This window comes from Oryx dammah, unplaced genomic scaffold (genome assembly GCF_014754425.2).
Source record: "Oryx dammah isolate SB20612 unplaced genomic scaffold, SCBI_Odam_1.1 HiC_scaffold_12, whole genome shotgun sequence".
Taxonomy (NCBI): Eukaryota; Metazoa; Chordata; class Mammalia; order Artiodactyla; family Bovidae; genus Oryx; species Oryx dammah.
The window spans coordinates 34,939,589-34,957,876 of NW_024070196.1; the positions used below are offsets into that span (position 1 = coordinate 34,939,589).

General features: G+C 34.2%; 1 protein-coding gene and 1 non-coding gene across 3 annotated transcripts in view; both read right to left on the reverse strand.

Moving 5' to 3' along the window:
* Window positions 1-863: 863 nt before the first annotated feature.
* Window positions 864-18,288, reverse strand: part of ADAD1 (adenosine deaminase domain containing 1) — a 47,042-nt gene continuing 29,617 nt past the window's right edge. For both annotated transcript variants that reach the window (XM_040250560.1, XM_040250558.1), the window contains exons 9-11: window positions 16,969-17,206; window positions 12,725-12,857; window positions 864-977 (exon numbers count right to left, since the gene is read on the reverse strand). In XM_040250560.1, the coding sequence (XP_040106494.1) occupies window positions 864-977; window positions 12,725-12,857; window positions 16,969-17,206 (485 nt within the window). The remainder of the gene's footprint in view (window positions 978-12,724; window positions 12,858-16,968; window positions 17,207-18,288) is intronic.
* On the reverse strand, window positions 4,868-4,978 carry LOC120871669. Its single transcript, XR_005723092.1, has one exon. It is a non-coding gene; the product is annotated as a U6 spliceosomal RNA (small nuclear RNA).

Sequence of the window (18,288 nt, forward strand, 5' to 3'; positions counted from 1 at the left end):
CCAAGCTAAGAGGAACAAAGTCTTGAGAGAGTCAATGTTTAATCCATCTGTGATTTAATCTAAGGAAGAGATTTTAAGAGAACAAACTCAATTTTACTAAAGATATATATCCTAACCAAGAGTAACTAAACTTTCTCTTTTCATCTAGCTGTATAAACGAATATAAGGCTAAACAATATTTATTGATGTATTATTAGAAATTCTTATTAATCTAAATTATAAAGAATAACATTTGAATGGATTTTACAGAAGACCTGAAAATAGGTAATCTTAAAACATTTATAATAATCCTTTACTAATCAGAATAACTTATCAAAGTACTCCCTAACATGGTTAACATTTCTCTGAATTTTTATGTTCAATTTGAATTCATAAATTTCTCTGTCATGAGAAATGTTTTAATTACTATTTTTTACTATGATTATTGGCAAATATTAGACATTCAAATGTCTGTTGCTTTAATCAACAAATGAGTAAGAATTATTATTTGTATTCTTGGATTCCAATTTTTAATTAAAAAAAATTTTGAGTGAGACACCAGTACACAGTGAATATCTTTGCTGAACAAGTAACTTTAAAGTACAAAATTAAAAGAAATTTTCTTTTAAATTACAAAATGGTAATGGCTTGTAATGTCTATAAAAAATACAAAATAGCTACATAATGAAGCAGGTAATTATTAAAAGAAGTTCAAATGTTTCAATGTAAATTGACATAAATATTTACGAATTTTCAGCAATCTCTGAACACTGCTATAGCAAGACTGATTTTGACAGCTGAAAACCACCAATATTAAAAAAATTTTTTTTAGTAGTCAAAGCACACACAAAAAAGAATTTTAATATGACAATGGATTGCTTAATTCACATACTAAATTGCTCTATACAGGGAGATTTCACAATCCAGGAGCCATAGCCATGTTGCTGTAAGTAGGATTTCAACAAAGTTTTAGCTTCTTGATAGGATCCAGACATATGCTACAGAAAGAAAAAACAGTAAATTATAGAATATAGGCAGAATTTGGCTTATGAAAAGTAATTAATTAGCCTTAATCATCTTTCTTTAGTTTAACATAAACATTACGAAAAATCTTTCTGAATTTCCATTTCCTTCAGTATTGTTTCCGAAACTAAAAATTCTCCTTCTCAACACTCCTAAGAGATCATTTTCCTTCTTTTTTAATATTTAATTAAAAGAGTAATGATACTCATTACAGAAAACTTGAAAAAGAATATACAAAGAAGTAAAAAAAAAACTCACTTATAATTCTCAAACTATAGATAACTAGAACTAATATTTTGGCTTATTTCCTTTTACTTTTTAAATAAATAAACATACTGATAAACTTTAAAAAAGAAAAACCAGCTTTATTTAGGTATAATTTGTATACCATAAATTCACTCATTGGTAAATTCACCCATTGGTAAATTCACCCACTACATGTAAGTGTTCAGTTTGATGTGGGTATTTTTATGAAATTGATATAGGTGTGCAACCATCACAGTCCAGTTTTAAAATAATTTCATTACATGCAAAAATTTCCACTGTGCTCATATACAGTCAATCTGTACTTGTAAGCCCCAGTCTCAGGCAATTATGAATCTACTTTCTGTCTCCAGAATTTTGCTTTTCGTAGAAATTCCACAGAAAGTGATTAACACAGCATGTACTCTTCTGTGTCAGGTTTCTTTAAATTAGCATACCATTTTCAGATTCATTCCTGTTGTCTGATGTATCAGTTTGTTCTTTATTGCTGATTGGTATTCCATCAAATAGATATATCACATTGCTTATGCAGTCACCAGCTGATGAACATTTGTGTTGTTTCCAGGGCTTGGCTACTATAAATAATGATGCTGTAAACATTTATGTACCAGTCTTTGGTGGATATAAGTTTTTGCTTCTCTTATAAGTATCAGTGGGAGTGCTGGATCACATGGTAAGTATACAAAACAAACTGCCAAACTGTTTTCCAAAGTATTTTAAAACCTTTTCATTCCCATCAGCAGTGAAAGAGGTTTCTAGTTTCTCCACAACAACATGCAGTACAGCCAGACTTTTGGATTTTAGTAGGCGTGAAGTGGTATCTCACTGTGGTTTGGTTTTGCATTTCTCTAATGACTAATCAGGATGAGCACCTTTATACGTGTATTAGCCATTCACATATATTCTTTGCCACTTGGAAAAGTTAAGTGGTTTGTCCACTTAATGATTTGTAAGAATTCTTTATTCCAGATCCAAGACCTTTGTCAAATGCATGATTTTAAGTATTTCCTTCCATTCTGTGGCTTGTATTTTCATTTTCTTAATGATGACTTTTGAAATGCAAGTTTTAAATTCTGGACTCCATCAATTTTTTCTTTTATGGATTACATGTTTGATGCCATATCTAAGAAAAGTTTGCCTAATGCAGGAAGACAAATTTTGTTGTTGTTCAGTTGCTAAGTTGTGTCCGACTCTTTGCGACCCCATGGACAACAGCACGCCAGCCTCCTCTGTCCTTTACTACCTTCCGAAGTTTGCCCAAACTTCCATTGAGTCAGTGATGCCATCTAACCATTTCATCCTCTGCTGCTCCTTTCTCCTTTTGCTTTGAATCTTTCCCAGCATCAGAGTCTTTTCCAATGAGTCGGCTCTTCACATCAGATGGCCAAAGTATTGGAGCTTCAGCATCAGCCCATCTAATGAATATTCAGGGTTGATTTCCTTTAGGATTGACTGTTTTGATCTTGCTCTCCAAGGGACTCTCAAAAGTCTCCTGCACCACAACTCAAAAGCATCAATTCTTTGATGCCTAGCCTTCTTTATGGTCCAACTCTCCCAGCTGTACAAGACTACTACATGTACCTGTAGTTTGTACATGGTTTATACATGTACAAACCATAGCTTTGACTATATGGACCTCTGTTGGCAAAGTGATATCTCTGCTTTTTAACACATTGTCTAGGTTTGTCATAGCTTGCCTTCCAGGAGCAAGTGACTTATAAGTTCATGGTTGCAGTCATTTTGGAGTAATTTTGGAGCCCAAGAAAATAAAATATTTTCCCACATTTTCTTTGCAAGTTGTATAGTTTTTAGCTCTTTTAGTTCTATGATCCATTTTGAGTTTTTTGTATAACTGATGTAAGTCTAGGTTAATTTGTTCTCAAATACCCAACTGTTCTTTTTTGTTAAAAAGACTGTCCTCTCTTCCATTAAATTCCCTTGACACCTTTGCACAAAATCAACTGATTCTAAGTGTGTGGGTTTATCTCTGGCCTCTTACTTTGTTTATTGATCTTTATGTCTATTGCTAAATCAATACATTTTCTTGATTACTGTGGCTTTATGTTAAATTGTGGAACCTAGGTAGGGTAACTCTACCATTTTGCTTCCTTTTTAAAAATTGTTTTGGTTCTATGTCCTTTGGGTTTATATATCAATTCTATAATCAGCTTGTCAACTTCTATACAAAAGCTTACTGAGATTTTGATAAGAGCTTGCCTCGAATCAACAGATTATTTAGGAGAGAACTGACATTCTAAAAATAGAGTTTTCTAATCTATGAAATGGTACATTTCACCATTTATTTAGGTCCTTACAAGTTTCTCTCAGCAATGTTTCATTATTTTTCATGTACAGGTCTTATAGTTCTTTTGTTAAATTTATTCCTAATTTTTTATATTCTCTTATGGAAAAAACTATTTTTTCCAGTTTAATTTTAGAGTGTTCATTCTTAACATATAGATATACAATTTATTCTTTTATGTTGTTCTTATACTGTGTGCTAAATTCACACATGATATAGCTGTTTGTTTTTGGTAGATTCCATAGGATATTTTACATACAAGATCATTTAGGAATAAGGACAGTTTTTCTACTTCCTTTCCAGTTTGGATGCCTTTTCTTTCTTTCTCTTGCCTTACTGCATTGGCTAGAACCTACAGATCAGTGTTGACTAGAAGTGGTGAGAGCACTCTTGGGGCAAAGGGAAAGAGTATTCAGCCTTCAGCATTGTCATGTAAACTGCAGATTTTCACTGACGCCCTTGATCTAGTACAGCAAGTTCTATTTCTTATTTGTTCAGTGTTTCTACTGTGAATAGGTGTTAAATTTTGTCAAATGCATTATGTACGTCTATTGAGATAAAAAGGTTTTGAATTTAAAAATATTCACATAATATATCAAATGATTTTCTGGTGTTAAATCACCCTTGCATTCCTGGAATAAACCTCCTTTGTATATAATCCTTTCTGTATGTTGCTGGATTTGGTTTGTCAATATCTTATGAAGAATTTTTACATTTATGTTCCTAAGAGATTCTGATTTATAGTTTTCACTTATGATGTTTCTGCCCACTTCTGGTATCAGGGTTTTTAATACTGCCTTATAAAATGAGTTGGGAAGCACTCGCTGCTCCTTTACTCTGTTAAATACTTTTTGTATGATTTATGTTAATCTTTGCTTCTACATTTGATAAAATTCACAAGTGAATTCATAACTGCATTTTCACTTTTCTTTAAAGAATTTTAATTAATAATTGAATTTCTTTATATTAGTTCAATTTAGATTGTTCTCTTAGTCAAGTTTTGTAATTTGTCTTTCTAGGAATGTGCTCATTTCATCTAACTTGTCTAATCTGTTGACAAAAGTTGTTTGTAATATTTCCTTATAATTTGTTTTAGCTCTTTGGGCTCTTCAGTGATGACCTTTCTTTCCTTCAAGATTTTGATCATTTGTGCTATCTCTTATTTCTCAGTCTAAAGGATTATCAACTGTGCTGATTTTTCTCAATGAACCAACTTTTGAGTTCATTGATTTTTCTGTTTATTTTCCTGTTTTGTTTTTACCTAACTTCCAACCTATCCTGTATTATTTCATCTCTTTTTAAAATACTTAACACGTCATGAATTAGCATGTCATCCTTACACAGGGGCCATGTATGTTAGTCTTCTCTGTATCGTTTCAATTTTAGTGTATGTGCTGCCAACGCAAGCACTCTTATTTTTTTAAAAATATACTCTTCTTCTAACTTCTAACTTCTTTTAGGTGGAAGCTTAAATAACTGATTTTTATGGTTCTCTTCCTTTCTAATGTAAGCACTTAAGGCTTTGTATTTCTAAACACTTCTTATATTCTCTAAATTTTTATTTTTATCCTTGTTGATTTCTAATTTAATTGTACAGTAGTTACAGCATACGTTTTATGATTTCAACACTTTTAAACTTATTGGGACTTGCTTTACGGCCTACATGGTCTGTAGTGGAGAATGCTCCATGTATATTTGAAAAGAAGGTATATTCTGCTATTGTGCGGAAAATAGTGTTTGGTTTGGCTGGACTGCAGTATTATTCAAGCCTTCTATATTCTGACTGATTTTCTCTCTAGTTGTACTATCAATTACTAAGACAAGAATATTAATTAAAACCTCCAACTATAACTGCAGAGGGTAAAGTGTCTGCCTGCAATGCAGGAGACCTGGGTTTGATCCCTGGGTCAGGAATGATCCTCTGGAGAAGGAAATGGCAACCCACTCCAGTACTCTTGCCTGGAAAATCCCATGGACACAGAAGCTTGGTAGACTACAGTCCATGGGATCACAAAGAGTCGGACATGACTTCACTCCAACTATAACTGCAGAACTGTCCATTTAACCTTTAAATGCTAACAGGTTTTGCTTATACATTTTGAGGTTCCACTGTTATACCCATATAGGAATACTTACCTGTTGTATATTAACAATATTTGGAACAACAATAGTGTATTTTTACCACTAAAATGTTACTCTTTGTTTCTCATATTAGTTTTCATCTTGATGTGTGTTTGACATTAATATACACACTCCAGCTAATTTATTGCTATTGTTTGCATGGTATGTCTTTTTTTCATCCTTTATTTTCAATCTACTTGTATTTTTTAATGTAACATGTCTCTTGCAGAGACCATATAGCTGGATTTTGCATTTTGCCCGACATGACAATCTCTGTCTTTTCTAGGACATTTTGTTTTTGTTCAGTGCCTAAATCGTGTCCAGTTCTTTACGACCCCATGAACTGCAGCACTGCCAGACTTCCCTGTCCTTCATTATCTCATGGAGCTTGCTCAAATTCATGTCCATCGAGTCCGTGATGCCATCTAACAATCTCATCCTCTGGCACCCCGTTCTCCTCCTGCCCTCCATCTTTCCCAGCATCAGGGTCTTTTCCAGTGAGTCAGCTCTTCATATCAGATGGCCAAGGGATTGGAGCTTCAGCCTCAGCACCAGTCTTTCTAATGAATATTCAGGGTTGATTTCCTTCAGGACTGACTGGTTTGATTTCCTTGCAATCCAAGAGACTCTCAAGAGTTTCTAACACCACAGTTTAAAACCATCAATTCTTCAGTGCTCAGCCTTATTTATGGTCCAGCTCTCATATTCATACATGACTATTGGAAAAACCACAGTTTTGACTATATAGAATTTTGTCGGCAAAGTGATGTCTCTGCTTTGTAATATGCTGTAGGTTTGTCCTTTCTTCCAAGGAGCAAGTGTCTTTTAATTTCATGGCTGTAGTCACCATCTGCAGTGATTTTGGAGCCCAAGAAAATAAAGCCTGTCACTGTTTCCATTGCTTCCCCATCTATTAGCCATGAAGTGATGGGACTGGATTCCATGATCTTAGCTTTTTGAATGCTGAGTTTTAAGCCAGCTTTTTTACTCTCCTCTTTCATCCACATCAGGAGGCTCTTTAGTTCATTTTCACTTTCTGCCATTAGACTGCTATCATCTGCATATCTGAGGTTGTTGACATGCAGTTATCTCTCAGCAATCTTAATTCCAGCTGGTGAGTCATCCAGCCCGGCATTTCTCATGATGTAGTCTGCGTATCAGTTAAATAAGCAGGGTGGCAATATACAGCCTTGACCTACTCCTTTCCCAATTTTGAACCAACCCATTGTTCCATGTCCAGTTCTAACTGCTGTTTCTTGACCTGCATACAGGTTTCTCAGTAGGCAGGTAAGATGGTCTGGTATTGCCATCTCTTTAAGAATTTTCCACAGTTTGTTGTGATCCACACGGTCAAAGGCTTTAGTGTAATCAATGTAATCAATGAGGCAGAAGTGGATGTTTTTCTGGAATTCTTTTTCTTTAACATCATATTTTAGGATTTGAAATAGTTCAGCTGGAATTCCATCACCTCCACTAGCTTTGTTCATCATAATGCTTCCTAAGACCCCTCCTGAATTCACACTCTAGAATGTCTGGCCCTCGGAGAGTGACCACACCATCATGGTTATCTGGGTCATTCAGACCTTTTTCATATAGTTCTGTATATTTTTCCCACCTCTTCTTAATCTCTTCTGTTTCTCTTAGATCTTTCCCATTTCTGTCCTTTATTGTGTCCATCCTTGCATGAAATGTTCCCTTAGTATCTCTAAAATTTTCTTGAAGAGATCTCTAGTCTTTCAAATTCTATTGTTTTCCTCTTTTTTTTTTGCATTGTTCACTGAAGAAGTCTTTCTTATCTCTCCTTGCTATTCTCTGGAACTCTGCGCTCAGCTAGGCATATCGTTCCCTTTCTCCCTTGCCTTTCGCTTGTCTTCTTTCCTCAGCTGTTTGTTAAGCCTCATTAGATAACTTCACTTTCTTGCAGTTCTTTTCCTTTGGGATGATTTTGGTCACTGCCTCCTGTACAATGTTACGAACATCCATCCATAGTTCTTTAGGCACTCTATCAGATTTAATCCCTTAAATCAGTCACTTCCACTGTATAATCATAAGTGAAAGTGAAGTCGCTCAGTCGTGTCCGACTCTTTGCAACCCCATGGACTGTAGCCTACCAGGGTCTTCCGACCATGGGATTCTCCAGGCAAGAATACTGGAGTGGGTTGCCATTTCCTTTTCCAGGGGATCTTCCCAACCCAGGGGTCGAACCCGGGTCTCCCGCATTGGAGGCAGACGCTTTAACCTCTGAGCCACCAGGGAAGCCTGGTGTATAATCATAATGCTTGTAAATCATAATCATTTGATTTAGGTCATAACTAATGACTGAGTGGTTTTCCCTACTTTTTTCAATTTGAGTCTGAATTTTGCAATAAGGAGCTCACAATCTGAGCCACAGTCAGTTCTAGGTCCTGTTTTTGCTGACTGTGTGGAGCTTCTCCATCTTTGGCTCCAAAGAATATAATCAATTTGATTTCAGTATTGACCACACGTGTAGTCATCTCTTGTGTTATTGGAAGAGGGTGTTTTTTATGACCAGTGTGTTCTCTTGGCAAAACTCTGTTAGCATTTGCCCTGCTTCATTTTGTACTCCAAGGCCAAACATGTCTGTCACTCCAGGTATCTCCTGAGTTCCTACTTTTGCATTCTCATCCCCTATGATGAAAAGGACATCTTTTCTTGGTGTTAGTTCTAGAAGGTCTTGTAGGTCTTCATAGAAACATTCAACTTCAGCTTCTTCAGCATTAGTGGTTGGGGCATAGACTTGGATTACTGTGATGTAGAGTGGTTTGCCTTAGAAACAAACTGAGATCACTCTGTCATTTTTGAGGTTTTAGAATATTCAAATTTAATGTATTAATAATTATTGATAAGTGGATTTATGTCTGCCATTTCATTACTTATTTTCCAAGTCCTGTGTCTTTTATTTATTTGCTGCTTTATTGCCTTCTAGTCTTTCTAAAATTGCATTTTTTAGGACAGTATTTTAATTCCTCTGCTGCTATTTTAGCAATAGCTTTCAAGTTATTGCTTCCATGACTACTTCAGGAATTACAATATGCTTCTTTTTCTTACCATAGTTTACTTCAGATTGATACTGACATAATCCTGGTAATGCACAGAAACTCAAGATTTTCTCTTTGTCTAAATCAGCTTGCCTGTGATGTATCTAGATGTGAATCTTATTTTTTTTTTTCTTGGGATTTTGTGAGCATCTTGGGTCTGCTAATCTTTTTCATCAAATATGGGAATTTTTTTCAGTAATTTCTTCAAATATTTTGTTGATCCTTTTCTCTTTTTCTCTAGAATTTCTAGTAAACATAAGTTGGTACACTTAATATTGTTCCACGAATCTCTGAAGGTCTGTAAAATCTTCTTTTATTTGCTTCATCTGTCCTTTAAAATTATTCTGATTTATCTTCAAAGCCCATTAATATTTTTCCGCAATCTCACACATACTGTTGAGTCCATCTAGAGAATTATTCATTTCACTTATTATTTATTGTTTCAGTCCTAGAATATTCATCTGGGTCTTTTTCTGAATTTTGAGTTTTTTGACTTTTGCCTTTTGAGTTTCTATTTCTCTGCTGAGATTACCTGTTTACTGAAACATTGTTACACTTTCCTTTAATAACTTGAACATATTTATAACAGTTGCTTTGAAGAATTTGCTGTATTCAAAACTGGAATCCTCTCAGAACCAGTTTCTTTTGAATGTTACTCTTCCTTAGATTTTATTTTACTTTCCTGTTTTTACATACCCCATAATTTTGGGGTGAAAGAGACTTTTTGGATAATATATTATAGTAACTCTGGATTCTATTTTTCTACAAGGTTTTGTTTTTGTTTTCTGCATGTTGAAATAGTAAGCTGTTTTCACCTATGGTGTGTACTGTCTTTCAAGTTTCTGTTTTAGCCTGGTTTCCTAGTAGTTACCATGTATCTGCAAAGCTTCAGCTCAGTTCAGTCGCTCAGTCGTGTCCGACTCTTTGCGACCCCATGAACCACAGCACGCCAGACCTCCCTATCTATCACCAACTCCCGGAGTTCACTCAGACTCACTTCCATCAAGTCGGTGATGCCATCCAGCCATCTCATCCTCTATCGTCTCCTTCTCCTCCTGCCCTCAATCTTTCCCAGCATCATGGTCATTTCAAATGAGTCAGCTCTTCGCATCAGGTGGCCAAAGTACTGGAGTTTCAGCTTCAGCATCAGTCCTTCCAATGAACACCCAGGACTGATCTCCTTTAGGATGGTCTGGTTGGATCTCCTTGCAGTCCAAGGGACTCTCAAGTCTTCTCTATCCCTCTGGATCATCTCAGTGCACCAGGCCCAAGCATCCAGTATCATGCATCGAACCTGGACTGGCTATTCGTTTCATATATGACATTATACATGTTTCAATGCCATTCTCCCAAATCTAATTAACCTCCAATTAAAATAAATTTATATATATATATAAAAAAGTCTTCTCCAACAGTGCAGTTCAAAAGCATCAATTCTTTGGCACTCAGCTTTCTTTACAGTCCAACTCTCACATCCATACATGACCACAGGAAACCATAGCCTTGACTAGACGGACCTTTGTTGGCAAAGTAATGTCTCTTCTTTTTAATATGCTGTCTAGGTTGGTCATAATTTTCCCTCCAAGGAGTAAGCATCTTTTAATTTCATGGCTGCAATCACCATCTGCAGTGATTTTGGAGCCCATAAAAATAAAGTCAGCCATTGTTTCCACTGTTTCCCCATCTATTTCCTATGAAGTGATGGGACCAGATGCCATGATCTTCATTTTCTGAAGGTTGAGCTTTAAGCCAACTTTTTCACTCTCCTCTTTCACTTTAATCAAGAGGCTCTTTAGTTCTTCTTTACTTTCTGCCATAAGGGTGTTGTCATCTGCATATCTGAGGTTATTGATATTTCTCCTGGCAATCTTGATTCCAGCTTGTGCTTCCTCCAGCCCAGCCTTTTTCATGATGTACTCTGCATAGAAGTTAAATAAGCAGGGTGACAATATACAGCCTTGACGTACTCCTTTTCCTATTTGGAACCAGTCTGTTGTTCCATGTCCAGTTCTAACTGTTGCTTTCTGACCTGCATACAGGTTTCTCAAGAAGCAAGTCAGGTGGTCTGGTATACCCATCTCTTTCAAAATTTTCCACAGTTTATTGTGATAAACTGCAAATAAGTGATAAGCAAATGATTTCAGCAGGCATTACACTCAACACCTTAAACTTATAAGACTTCTACCTTCTTCTGATCAATTAATTTGGGGAGGGATGGGTGGTACAGTGTATTTAATATTGCAGGCAGTTCTATTTCACACTTTTAACTCTTTTCTGGGTTCTCTTGAGTCTCATTTGCACCTGAGTGTAATTTATTGGTCACCCAAGGATATATAGAGAATTTCTTTCAACTCTTCCATGGCTCTTTGATTTCCGATATCTACCTGTTATACTCTTTTGTATACCACTTGCTCCAACAAGGACTGCAACCTTGCATCAGTTATTGATTTTTGCCATTTTTCTCCCTATGAGGTTTGGCACATTTAGTTGAAAAAGTGACGAATGCTCACCCTCTTGCCAAAAATCAAGTCCAGAAAATGTACTACTTTTGGTGGCATTTTCAATCTCATAAAACTAGAGTTCTTGCCATTCAAACTAGCAGAGAGAAAGGAGAGAGAACAGGAACACCTTTGGGCAAAGGTTTCACAAATTCCTGCTGTTCCTTCCCAGAGTTCTAAGTTTTACAAGACTATACAATTTCCAATGTGTTGTCTGCCTTTAGTCAATTTCCAGAGTTGTGAAAAGGGTTTTTATCTCGACTAATTTGTCCAATTTTACCACAGAGATAATTTCTTTTTTTTTTTTATAGAGATGACTTGAAACCTCTTTATGCAGCCAAAGTCAGAAATTGTCTAGGGTAAGCTTTTATACTTAAAAATGTGTGTATATACAAACTACCTACCATTAATAGTTATTGCTTTACAGGTTTGAGCATTATACAGTTTGAACATTAAGATATAGATGAAATTAAGACTTTCATACAATACTATATTATTACTGAAAAGGAAATTAGATAAAAAACAATATGTATTTCATAACTTGAAAACATGGATATTTCATATTATGACATGGCTCAGTTCATAGTATACTGAATAAAAAGAGTTAACTAAAAAGCACATCAAGTATGAGCACAGGGCTTCCCAGGTGGCTCAGTGGTAAAGAATCTGCCTGCTAAGCAGAAGATGTGACTTCAATCCCTGGGTTGGGAAGATTGTCTGGAGAAGGAAATGGCAACCCACTCCAGTATTCTAGCCTGGGAAATCCCATGAACAGCAGAGCCTGTTGGGTTATAGTCCATGAGGTCACAAAAAGTCGGACATGACCAAAGTAACTTAGTGCACACATGCACACATACACAAAAAATATAAATACATGACAAGAAAATGAAACAACATGCTTATAAGATTAGGAGTATTATACTGGAATAATAAGTAGGATTACAAGCTAATATTTCCCATCTGCATTTAAGAAAGATTTCCAAGTTCTCTAGTCAAATATGCATTATGTTTGTAATACTAAAAAAGTGTATTTTTAAAGATATAAAAGGCTCTCTATATATCACTTAAGCCCAAATCACAAACTCAAAGGTGTTTCACAACTTAGGAAGATAAGCAAAGTAATTTATGTAAATATAGTAATGCATTATTTTAGAATACTGAAATACTATAGTTAACATAGTTAATATCATACACAAAAGGGATTTTATTACCTTTTTGTTTCTCTGGGTATGACCAGCATGTTTTTAGCAATACTGCCAAGGTTGGTACATACCATACTGAGGAAGCTACTAAAAGTGGTAAACTTATTCACATATCCAATTTCCAACATATCCATTTAAAATCTAATTTTACCACTATATGGCAATATCAGGAATTATTTAACCATTATTTTGCTATGTATCATCATCAAATTACCACAGTACTATTATCTTAAAATTTTTATTTCAATGATCAATTTCATTCTTTTAAAGACTTACCTTAGCTGCATGATATGTACTAGCTTCAAGTATGTCTTCTTTTTTAGCTTCTTTGGCAAGCAGGTTAAATCGACTTAACATTGCAGCCTTACAAAGCCGACTTGCCATTGACACACCGCTTTTAAATGGGGAACTAAAGTAGAAAAGAATGAAACAATCACTAATCATTATTTAATGATTTATGTTAGCACTTACAGGGATTACAATCAATACAAAATGTATATTTCTCTCAATTATGCACAGAGAAGATAGAGAAATTTTCTATATAAAATTATTCTGAATATTTAACTGCTTTCTGAAGCTAATTTCTTTTATAAAATTAGTGTATGTTATCAGAGTATTACATTAAGAATTAAAGCAAAAGATGGATATTTGGAACATTTCTACTGTTTGAGGCAAAATTAATCTATAGTGATCCAAATTAAGATAAGTAGAACCAGGGATTGACTAGATGAGGGAATAGAAATCTTTTTTGAGATGAAGAAAGAATCCTGAATTTTGACTGGGGTAATGGTTACACAGGTGTGTATATATATACACAAATATATATATGTGTGTGTATACATAAACTCACGAAATTATACATTTTAATGTACAATTTGACTCCCTAAAAAGTAAAATACATGCACTCCATCACCCTTTATATATATATATATATATATACACGTGCATATGTGTACACATGTAAATATATATTTTTCTATGTTTCTAATAAAAATAGGGTCACATATCATAGCTTTCTTGCTTCTGTAACTCTTTCCCTTCATTATATATTCTCATTAGTTGTTTTTGTGATAGACTGCAGAAACTGCCAAAATCCTTTATTCTTGTTGCATGCTCTTTACAATATAATTTTTCAGATTCTTCCATCAACAACTACGGCTTATTCTTCCTCCCCTTGAATTTCGACTGGCCTTGTAACTTGTTTTGGTCAATAAAATACTCTGTGCCAGTTGCAAGCCTGGGCTGCAAGCAGTTTGTGTTTCTATGCCTTGGCATTCCTTCCTCTACCATATGAACTTGCTGAGATTGGTCCACTAGAAGATGAGAGCCCAGCTGTCCCTGTAAGATCAGCCAAGCTGCCTTACAGTTGACCTACAGCTGACCCCACACACATGGGAGAGCTTGACCAAATCCAGCTCAGCTAACCTAAGGATTTGGGAGCAGTAAAAAGTGGTTGGTGTTTCAAGCCTCTAAAACAATAGTATATGCAGCAATAGTTAACACACACTCTTGTTAACAAAATGTACTAATCTCTATATATTAATTTTCCACCATGATACCTTTTTTTGGTGGTGTTTTTTCAGATGATTCTCTTGGACTTTTCAGGTATAAAATGATACCATATGGCAACAGTCATTCTACCTCCTCCTTTCCAATATTTTGTGTCTTTCCTTTCTTTTGTTAAATGCATTAAACAACATCTTAAACAACAACAATAACAGTAAACAATAATGTCCTATTTTGGATGCTAGTAGAAATGACTCTGAGATGTCATCATGAATCATGATGACAATTTGGGACAAATAAGAGATACATTTTATTCTTAACAAAAATATCTATTACTTTCTTATTGGGTATCTTTTGTCAAGAATAGTTGTAGAGCTGTACTGTATGTCTTGGAATTTATAAAGATGAAATATGGTGTTTTTCCCTACATCAGTTAATATAACAAATTTATTAATAAGAGTTTCTAATTTGGTATTTTTATTATGTTATTTTCCTCACAGTTCTAGAAAAATTGCCACTTAGTAATGCATAAAATATATTATTTTAAGGTTCTGCTTAATATTTTATTTAGCAATTTTGCTTGGATATAAAATTGAGCTTGGTCTATAACTTTTGGGGGTGGGCGTGAAATCTTCTATCAAGCTTAAGCACCAATGATATAGGGCTTCCCAGGTGGCTCAGAGGTAAAGAATCTGCCTGACAATGCAAGAGATGCAGGAGACGTGAGTTCAATCCCTGGGTCAATAAGATCCCCTGGAGAAGGAAATGGCAACCCCATTCCAGTATTCTTGCCTGAAACACACCATGGGTAGGAGCCTGGTGGGTTACATTTCATGGGGTCACAAAGAGGCAGATATGACTGAGCATGCATACACGATCAATGGTGTTTCAGAAAAGCATTTGAATCTTTTCCATCTTTTCAGATAGCATTGGAAGTTTCTGCTATTTAAAGGTTTAAAACATTCCTCTGAACCACCTCAGAATGTTGCTTTCTTTGAAAAAGAGGTAGGGCATCTTCTTGGTAGCTTTCTCAAGAAAATAATGTAAGATTTTCTCCTCTTGTGTACCAATTTTAGAAATAACTTTTCCTCAAAATGTATGCATTTCACCCATATTTTCAAATATATTTGCATGGTGATCAAAGAAATTTCCTATGATTTCTTTAAATTTTCTCTGTGATAACTCCTTTATCATTATTTTATATGAGATTAGACAGTGCTTTTTTCCCCCCAGAGAATCAGTTTTTATGATCATTTCTAACTTCATCTGTTCTCTCTTTATTTTACATTTCTAGTATTATAAATTTTTTCACTCTATTTCCTTATTGATATAAACATCCAAAGAACTGGCTTTTCCATTCAGCTTTGCTTTAGCTATTTAAGTTAAAAGTTCTGAAATGCAATGCATTAAACATCCTGTTTTCTAAATATTCTATGGTTTCATTTTATATTCCCTCTTTGAGTCAAAAGTTAGAGAACTTCTTTTGCCCAATGAAAGGAGTTTCTAAGTATTCTGACTTTATGTGATTTACACTTTTATTGCATCACAATCAGAGAATACTGTCTACATCACTTATACTTTTCAGAATTTGAAACTTTCTTTGTGGCCTAATGTATGGTCAATTTTTGTTAATGTTCTGTAGGTTCCTGAAAAGTAGGTATATTTTATATTTTTATGGTGTAGAATTTTAAAGAAATTAATCAAATCTACATTATTAAGATTGATATATTCTTATTATTCTGTCTACTCAATCTACCACTAACTGAAAGAGGTGAATTATTGCCTCCACTAACTAATAGCGTATTTCTATTTATCCTCGTTGTAATTCCTACTTTATGAATGTTGACACGTCATGTTATTTGTTGCACACTCAGAACTGTTCTTCCTTGTGGATTATATTGCTAAAGTGATTTTTGCCTTATGTACTACTTTGGGGTTGAATAATTAGGTCATATCTGTTTTCTCTGTGTTTGCAGCAGCAAGTATTTGGCTATAAAAAATGAGTTAAGCTCATTTTATATTAATTTCAATTTTGGTTTAAAAATATGTTTTCAGTAAACTGTTTTCAGTGACTTTCATAGAAGACCTGCTTTGTTTGTATGTTATTAACAGAGATACACTTCTTCATGCTGATTCAAAGCATAAACAGTATAATTTATACTAGTTAAAATAGTCAATAGTTCATACTTGATTGAAGAAACATTTGTATGGGATCTTAATTTAAATCTGTCTCTCACAAAGAAAGCAAATTTAGGCACTTAAACTTTTAATATTACTCATTAGTCCATTATAAATGTATGTTCACATAAAAGAAGGATTTTAGTTTTACTTGATAATCAATGTTAGGGATATTACAAGGGTATATGTAAGAGGCATAGTGTATTATGGAGAAGAACAAAGGCTTTGGAAATAAAATACTCAGATCAGAATCCTAGCTGTTTAACTTAATAGTTGGGTGACTTTAAGAAAGATAGTTAACCTAGCTTGAATCTCAGTCTCTTTTATCTGTAAAAAGAAAAAAAAAAAAAAAGAATAACAGGGTTTTTCTAAGAAATCAGTATAGGATTGTACAATAGTTCTCACACTCAAGTGTACATAAATAATATTTTGGAAAGTTGTCAAAAATACAGATTTCTGAGCCCTAAATTCAGATATTCAGATTCAGTGGGAAAACCAAAATTTTAAAACAAATACATTATATAATTCTAATGATAATGATCACTAGAGAAATAAAGTCAGTTCTGGAAACTGACTTCAAATGCTGGTTCCACCACTTACTAAGTAACTTCAATAAGTTATATAACCTCTCTAGGCCTGTCTTATCAGGAAAAAAAAAGTTTTAAAATTAGTATAAGGTCTGCAACATAGTCACACCCAATAACTATTATAATCATTATTATTCAAAATTCAAAAACCTGTATTCAAAAATGTTAAAATAGTTTTTATAAATTGTACTAAAATACATTCTTTTGCTTAAGTAATATGTGATATTTGAAGATATCAGTAATGCTAACCTTTCTGTAATCTTTCCACTTAGGCCATCCACAATCTCCAAAGAAATGTCCCCTTGTGCCCAATTCAGACTCAGGAATTTATATTCCAAGTTTGTTTGAAATGGATATGCAGAAGGTACTAAACTAATATGAGGTCTGTTGACCAAGTAAAACATTGGAAGTTTGGAAGTGAGCGCATCATCAACACGTTGCTTTATAGCAATTTCTAAGCCTCTGGTATCACTGCAATTCCCATCACCTAGAAAGCAAAAACAAAATACATATTCAAACAAAACAAATATAAGTCAACAGAAACAGTTGCTGAAGTACGTAATGCAGGCATACCTCACTTTATTGCACTTTGCTTTACTGCACTTCAGAGATACAAACTGAAAGTCTGGCAACCCATGTTGTCAGATGACGTTTAGCCTTTTTTTAGCAATAAAGCAGTTTTTAATTAAGGTATATACATTGCTTTTTTTAAAGACATGATACTAATGCACACTTAACAGATGATAGTATAGTCTAAACACAACTTTTATATGCACTGGGAAACCAAAATATTCGTGTGACTCACTTTATTGTGATATTCACTTTATTGTGGTGGTCTGGAACTGAACCCACCCTTGTGATATTCACTTTATTGTGGTGGTCTGGAACTGAACCCACCCTTGTGATATTCATTTTATTGTGGTGGTCTAGAAATGAACCCACCCTATCTTTGAGGTATGCCCATAGAAACTGAAGCTGCATTAATAAAAACAGCGTCTAAATCAAAGAATACAGCATTATTACAAAACTATACAGTGCTCATATCATATCTGAAACACTGTATTTAGTCTAAGGCATTACATTTTGACACTATTACTGACATATTACAGAACATCTGGAGAAAACAAATCATATGTAACACAAGTGATGGCTAGGTAGGAAAATACATAAAGGAAAAAACATCTTGTCTTTTTATTTTCTATTAAAATAATAGTGCCTTTAAAAAAAGCAAGTTTAAGATTTTTTTCTTAAAAAAGAAAGACTATTACCAAAGACAAAATGAGTATCTGAGAACATCTAAGGTATGAAATTAGTCTATGAAAACTTTTTGAAAGTAAAATGAAGTCTTCATATATAATTCTCTTTTCACCTGTAACTGATCTATTATTGATAAAATAACTTATGTTTTTAAGAAGCAAAATAAAGAACTGCAAAAGATTTCATAAGAAAAAAAGGGACAAGGTCATTATCATCAAATAATCAAGATTTAATCTGTACTGTCATTTAGTTCAGAGTGAAAGGGAAGCAAATTTCAATTCTAAAGAGTAATTTTTAAAATCATTTGGAGCA